Genomic DNA, 7,694 nt, shown 5'->3' with positions numbered 1-7,694 from the left:
CATCACCTTGATAATAGCATGCATGGAAGGAGCAACAGCAGCAAGATTCTCGGGACGCGTGTGCAGATAAGGAACAAGCTCGGTCGCGATTTCTTCTGTCTTTCTTTTGTCTATTTCATTCTGGCTAACTCAGAGGCAGCCTGTTTGAGGGCGTTGCTTTACGGTGCGCGCGGAGGCGCCGTCACGTGATATTTTTCATATTTCGCGGGTTTCCTTTATCAGTCAGAATAAATGTGTACGCAAATAGTTCATCGCTGAAAATACCGCAGTTAGATGCCCCTCGTGGTTAGCTACAAGTGCCTCATTGACACTTTAGTGATTAGGACAGTATTTCTCGAGTTAGATTATTAATTACAATTAATTAATTAAGTCTCATTAACGAAAAAAATTACTCTCCGCTTCTTCACAGTACTGCAAACATTATGCACCTGGTTTCTTTCGAGTTACGCCTTTACTCTTTTTTTAAATCTTGGTGCATGATAGCTGGGACACCCTGTATAAACGTTGGTGTGGTATGTGACATCTTTGCCTATTTCGAAGCGCTTTCACGGTCGAGTTGCTCGCGGTCGAACTTCAACTGAAGAAGCGGAGCCGAAGCGGGGCCCCACTCCGTAACGCCGCTTGCGCAGGAGTGGGCCACGCATGCGCAATGGCGCTCCCGCTACCCATCAGAGCGGAGCGGACCGTAAAAAACGGTCAGCTGAAACTCTCTATTTACTTGCTTGTGGAATGATTTTCCGTGCCGGTAATTATTCCGGCGAAAAGATAAGTCCATCGCTGGGGCACCGAAACAGTTCTGCTATTACAGCGGAGGACGCCGCGTTTATAAGAAGAGAGAAGGAGTGAACGAAGTAAGAATAGAAAAGCAAAAACCGGGGAAACGTTTTTTTTCTTTTCTTATTCTCGTCGCAAGAAACTTCTAAAAAAGTGGCTTAGGTGCTTTATTATACATTCTTTTATATTGCTAAAAGGTCATCCCATTGCTTTTTAACGAGACAGAATACAAAGACGTCTAAGCACTCTTCATGATGTAGGGAATGCGAACGTATCTTTGGGCCACAGTGAACCGGGAGTTATTCGAAAAATTTTTTTGCCTAGTGCCTTATATCCCACTGCTTTCGGAAATGTGTTCGCCCATTCTAAAAGAAACGAATAAATACGCGTATGTAATATTGTAAACGAATATGGTTTGCCGCGCATCAGAACATCGCCAGGAAGCTGGAATGGGAGCGAAATTTTTCAGCATTTGATAGCCGGCTGTCCACCTGCCCGCATGCACGTGTGCATTGATCCGTGACCCCGGTATACTGGTTGCTACTTATATCCACATAATTTCAATCTTGAATCTTTCGTGTGTTCTCGCCTTTTCCAGCCGTCTTAAATAGTTGAAATTCGCGTTTCAAACAAACCTTCGTACCGTTCCGAACAGCCACGGGCCGAATTTGTCTTTTTCAGGCCGCCCGGAAGTCTGCGTTGAAGAAGGTCGTGCACAAGGAAGAACCGAGCCCGAAGGAAGCCGGCTCACTGGCCGGGGACTTGGCGGTGAGCTGCGATCAAAACCTTAGAAAACGGATATAGAAATATAGAAATATAGAAATATATAGATATAAATATAGAAAACGAACGTGAAGAACAAATAGCGACACAAAAACGAAATTGATTGCGTTTTATGGGCAATCAACTATCGTACAAAATGTGTAAGTGTGGTCAGGATCAAAAGTGATCAGATAGGGGGGAAGGGGGGGATGCATGTATCCGATTGTCTTAGTAACGCGCGACTCGGCACTGTGTAGAACGGAATCACCGAGGCCACTTTGAACGTTGCCCGCAGCCGCTGCTGTAGTTTAAGGTAAGCTTTAGGGGGAGGGTATACGGGTACGTTTGGTTAGGCTTAAGCTTACTCTCATGGGTATACGTTTAGGGTTAGGGTAAATTAGGGAGTTTTGGTAAAGCGTTTTCTGTCTTTGCGCGACCTCAACGTTAAATGTTTGAGGCACGCTATGTCTGCCCCTCGACCAGAGTTTTCGTACATCATTTCGTGGGATTGGCGTTGCGACATGCTAACGCTTACTGCGGCATCTTTTGAACCGAATGCAAAGCGATTGCCGAACGAGCAGCTGGAATTTTTCACTACCTAAACCAGTGAAACCAGACGCTTTCCCAGTATAGAATGCAAAATGTGCATAACATATTACGAATATTCTCCTACATCAGTAAACTTTTTAGTGGAAGCATGGAAGCCGGAGGTACTTGTTTTGGCAATCACGCACAACGCACAGAAGCGAAAGACGGGTTTGACGTGCACACTTTATTCGACTCGAAAACAGCCAAGGAATTTGTTTGGAACAAACGCAACGTAGCGGTCTTCATTTCGAGGCCGAAGCAACACAATAGCACGCGATCTGTTGCCTCGTGCCCGTCGTAAAGACGGCAATCCCTTTCGGTGATTTACAGTGTCGACCGTGTCGAACAGGAAGTCACTTGTTTCTGCCGCCAGCCGAGAAAGGATTTAGCCGCAAAAATTGCACATATTCGGTGGGAGGTCGAGTCGTCGCTAGTGATAACTAATTCCGAACATAATAAGCGCATGCAGTCCACACGCAGGAGCACACTGTCGCATTTCATCGTGAAACGCACGCACGCACGCACGCACACGCACACACGCACGGATGCGCACACACACACGCACACGCACGCACGCACGCTTTAGGACGCCGGCCAGCAGTAGCTTCGTTCGGACAGTCAGCGACGTCACATTAGTTTCGCACACCGCGAAAGTAACATGGGAACCACGAGAGGTATTTAATAAGCCTGGAGCAAAAAAAACGTGTCCCGTTAGATGAAAATTACTGCTCACGGAACCGCGTGAGCGTTAGTGCTTTCCGCACTACCTGCAGCCATTTTGTAAACAGGGATACGCAAGCGCCCTGGCGTACGCACGCTGTTTGGCTGAAATGGCGTGTTCGTCTCACGTCCGCATAGCGCAAAACCAACTTTGCGTACTGCGCATGCGCAGTGGGATCGACGCAAACGATAAGCGCACACTAAAGCTGTACTAATGGTCGTATTCTGAGTCTGTCCTCCGTGCGATATGTATCCGCGGCTCGGCTGAGCGGAGGATACCTGTATGCTTTCACATGCGGAAATCACTTTCAAAGATCTCCTCGACTGGAAGCTCAAGTGGAGGACGGATCCAGAATACGGGGATATAACTCTCTATTAAAGTTTCCGGTTAGGTTTAGGTATGAGTTAGGGGAGTTTAGGTTAGGTTAGGTTAGCTCATTCTCAATCCAGCTCAGTCCAGCCTGACACACCTTAATCCACCCCAATATACATTATTTGACCTTAATCTTCTTAACTCAGCGTAATAGACACTATTGCACCTTAATCTAAATTGAAACTTCTTATTTAATGACGAGGGACAGCATGCGATTAGAGCAAAAAATAGTGTCTGCGCAGTGACATCGCAGATGCTCGCCATGCACTCTTATCACAGCCCAGAAACTATGCATGCTGGGCCCCGTTATTCGCTATATTTACACATTTGGTCACGACGATTGGTCATTCTGGAGTGTTTTGGCGCATGCCTCTTGCGGCAATTTTTTAAGAGCGCACTATATAGCAACGCACTTTACGCCGCCGACCAGTTTATCGTGACGCTTCTGCCATACTGGCTTGCTTTGCATTCTCACTCAGGGCGTGGATTTTTTTTAAAGACCATGAAAATGAATATCTATGAGAGGGCGACCAATTACGGCTCTGCTGTAAAGTAAACAATGAAATGGAAGGAAGAATGCCCAGGTAAAATTGGTCGCTCGATCGTGAAAAGTAAGGCCAATCCAGTAACCACTTTTGCGTCTGCAGCGACCGTCGAGGTCATTTCTGGTGGAGGATGAGCCAGGCCCCGGCACGCCACCCCTGGTAAGCGAGGAGCTGCGAACTCTGTTTTTTCGCGATGGCCGGCGCCGCATCGACATCGTGCTCGCCTACGAAGAAACCGCAAATCCGCTGCACACGCGCTACCGAAGGATCTTCCAACAAAGCCTCGTCGACGAGGGCCTCGAAGTCGAGGTGGAGGATGCCGCGGTGAGCCAACCCCATGCATGCATGATTGAGCCGCCTTTGCGCCAGACACCGGTACGCCTCTGAGGGCTGAAACCGTTGAACGTGCTTGTCAGAAAGGTTACTCGCTACGGTCGTACGGGGGTCCCTAATTCATATATGGACTTCGGCGATTGCACAGGCAATGTCAGCTCTATAGTCTACTAGATTCGGATAGAAGACTCTTCAGACCATCCTTTAGGAACGTGCGTCTTCATATTTTGAGCACATAGGTTATTTTCAAGTTTAAAACATTAGCATTTCGGCCCAGAAGTACTGGTGTAACATTCAACCAGTTTTACACCACGTACAGTTACAAACCGTATTAACAGGCCACAGAAAACAGAAGTAAACACGACGTTGAAGCTATTCCGAGCCATTACTAAAGCAGAAAATGCAAACCCGAAGAATTCCAAATCATTGTGGCAATGTGGCCAAGCTTGGCAACATCTTGGTCGCCGCCTGGGTGCAAGCCAACAGGTGGGGCCCCCACCTTCGCTGTTTGCCAAGTTGTCGCGCCACTAGTTAGAGGCTGCCCCATTTTTTTTTTGCCTCCATGAGAAATGTGCCCTTTGAGGCCGGGATAGAATCGGCGCCTCACCTTAGCTCCTGGGTCACCGTGGCTGAATGTGCGAGATCCTACAGAGGCTCGTAAACGTAAAGTGCAGCGAGCTCTTTGACGTCCCTGCTTTGATTTTCCAGTCAAAGGCACTATACACAGACGCTTGTGAACAGTAACTCATATCGTATAGGGACTCGCATGTTTCATGAGCACACGTCAACTTTATCAATCTTAAGTTCATGTGTTGTAATTCAATTTCGAGGACAAATTACAATTGTATATAAGAAACAGTAATCCTCCTCGATGTTTTTACACGTAACTATTCTCATTACAGCATTCCATGCGTAGCTGGCGTTAACCCGCATGCCTGGTATGTGCGCTGCATAAACAGCGCATGCGCTGTTTCTGCATACATATAGGCCAGAATTTTGAATCGCGGCAGTTGACAGCCATTCTTAACACCAGTATTAATATCAGCGCGAAGCAGTCGTTCGCGATTGCCTACAGTCATTTGCCTGGCGTTACCATGCACGGCACCACTGACCAACTTGTCTCCTGACAACATAGTATGTGGACTAGTGAATTGCTCAGGGAAACTTCTGCAGTTTGTGTGTGTGTGTATGTGCAAGTGTGTGCACGCGTTTGTGCGTGTGCGTTTGTGTGCGCATTGTTGGGACCCTGACACAAAATATTCTCAACAGTTAAGATTCCTAAAACTCGATTGTTAAGACTCCGCTTTGTAACACCTATCGTTGCGGCTGTGATTGCTCGCGCACTTCAGAGGGCATAGATATTTTGTGTTCTTGGGAAATAGAGGGTGTGCCTATACGTAAGTGAGACGACACGGCTCCTCTGCGGGCGCAGGACTCGTGGGACGGGTACACGTACTTCGTGAAGATCCACGCCCCGTGGTTCGTGCTCACCAAGTACGCGGAGCAGCTGCACTATCGGATGCCCGTCAAGGTGCGTCCTGCCAGACCGAACTCTGTTTTTGTGCTGCTTTACACGAAAGACGAGATGCTAACGCTCCTAACGCTGCCCGGTAGCCCTCCTCGTCATGCCTGCACGCGCATGCGCAGTCGGGTCCCGCTACCCGCCGACCCTAGCGTAGCCTACGCTATAGAATGGTCGGGTCGGGTAGCGGAACCCGAATGCACATGCACACGTATGCTCGGAACGAATGCGCGGGCGCTGGTAGGCGGGCCACTCGTACCCGGGGAACGAATGCGCACCTACCCAGTTTGGTCCCGGAACCCACCGACCGTAGCGTAACGAAGGCTAGAAGGTTTTAGCGTAGCGGCTAGCGTACGCTGACGCGACGGCGGCGGGTTACCGGGACACGACTGCGCATGGGGGCACGGTGATGACGAGGAGGTCGCCTTTCAGCGGAACGAATGCGTGAGCTCGGCAAGGAAGCATTGAAGGACTCTGGCATGGGCTACCGTCCCCGCGGAACGAATGTGCTTCCTGCCCAGTCTGGTCCCGGCGCCCGCGCTGTAGCGTTGGCGTACGCTAGACGCTACGCTACAGCTCTCTAATGTCGTGCGTAGCGTAGGGTAGACATTAGAGTTTTAGTATAGCGTTTTAGCTGTGGCGTTAACGTTTGCGCGCCGCAATCGCGAACGTATAGCGCCTCTTTACGCGACGGTTAGCGTGCCCGCTAACGCTATGGGCGCGCTACCGTGGTGATTTCCGCTATACTAAAGCTCTCTATTAGAGAGCTTTAGCATAGCGGGTACCGTCCGCTATCGCTACGGCGGCGGGTAGCGGGGCTCGACTGGGCAGGTGCACATACGTTCCGGTAAGGTGGATTAGTTCCACAGGCCGGCCTTCGCCATGCCGCGCATGCGCTCTGCTGAGGAACGACCTCCTCGTCCTCCCGCAAGCGCCTGTGCAGTCGGGTCCCGGTAGCCCGCCGCCGTAGCGTGAGCCTCCGGTAGCCGCTATGCTAAAACTGTCTATTCAACCGCCTGATTCTTGCGCACTTGCGACGTTTTGACCCAACGTACGCGTGCATCATTTGACAGAGTCCTTCCTTTACTGGTATTCCGTCGCACCGGGACACGTCCGCGCGTCTGGTTATTATGAGCGAAATTTGCTTTATGTCCGTACCTCTGATTACAGTACAAATTTCAACAGAAACATTTCATTACTATTTACCATGAATGTGAGTTGCCGCTACTTACACAACTGAAGAGGACAAACGGCTCTGCCTTCTGAGCGTTCAGGTGGAACGGTGGCTGTTCGAAGCATTCCTCATCAATCCATCTATACTAAGTTCGAGAACCGCGCCCCACAAATACCACGCTATAGTGAAACTGTTACGTCCTTTATGGTACAGCTGGTAACATATGCGTGCTTGATTGTTCATCTCCTCACAGAAAAAAGGCCCGCCCATGGCTTTTCCCAAGATTAAGATCAAGCCAGGCGAGAAACCCGTCTTTCCCGACATGAAAGCTGTGAGTCAACTCTTCTGTTCTGTTACAGTGGTGCCTAATTGGCCAGCCACGGCTGGGAATGACAATTTTCTAGATATTCTTCATCCGTCAAAGTGCTGAAGTAGCTCTCAGATTGCAGGCAACCTTCAGTTTTTGTGCTGTTAATGTGCGTGCCCATTCCAATGCATTTACTGTGTAAAATAACCAGAATGGAGGACGAAGAGGAGGAGGAATAAACGTTTATTGATCCCTATAAAAGTAGAATTAAGAGCTGGATGATCTTTCTTGTAGTAGCGTTGACCATCCAGGGTGCGTGGCGTCTCTAGTCCACGATGCCATGGCCTTCAGCTACTTGTCTGGCCCGGATCATAGATCGCACCGAGGCATACCTCAAGCAGTGTGGACAAGAATGGAGAAAAATTTTCAGTTAAACCAGAAGGCCTTGGATGAGGCACGCTGTCGGGTGTTAATATTGCTCAAAACCTTGCTCACATGGGGGCCTGCACAGGGGATATGTATTTGCAAACCACAGCGAAATTTTCCTGTCTATTTTTCGAAATACCTTTTGGCGTCCATATAAGCTGCCGCGGGAT

The 7,694-nt window shown here is 49.2% G+C and overlaps 1 protein-coding gene across 1 annotated transcript in view; it reads left to right on the top strand.

The window, feature by feature from the left end:
* Nucleotides 1–7,694, top strand: part of LOC144173086 (anoctamin-4-like) — a 107,279-nt gene that overhangs the window by 30,859 nt on the left and 68,726 nt on the right. The window contains exons 5-8 of the mRNA XM_077701600.1: nt 1,456–1,542; nt 3,865–4,086; nt 5,528–5,626; nt 7,045–7,122. Coding sequence (XP_077557726.1) covers nt 1,456–1,542; nt 3,865–4,086; nt 5,528–5,626; nt 7,045–7,122 — 486 coding nt within the window. The remainder of the gene's footprint in view (nt 1–1,455; nt 1,543–3,864; nt 4,087–5,527; nt 5,627–7,044; nt 7,123–7,694) is intronic.

Source organism: Haemaphysalis longicornis, unplaced genomic scaffold, assembly GCF_048455015.1.
Source record: "Haemaphysalis longicornis isolate Haplotype H1 unplaced genomic scaffold, Haemaphysalis longicornis Haplotype H1 scaffold_29, whole genome shotgun sequence".
Classification (NCBI taxonomy): domain Eukaryota; kingdom Metazoa; phylum Arthropoda; class Arachnida; order Ixodida; family Ixodidae; genus Haemaphysalis; species Haemaphysalis longicornis.
The sequence above is the reverse complement of the archived record's forward strand: the minus strand, read 5'-3'. Positions and strand labels throughout refer to the sequence as shown.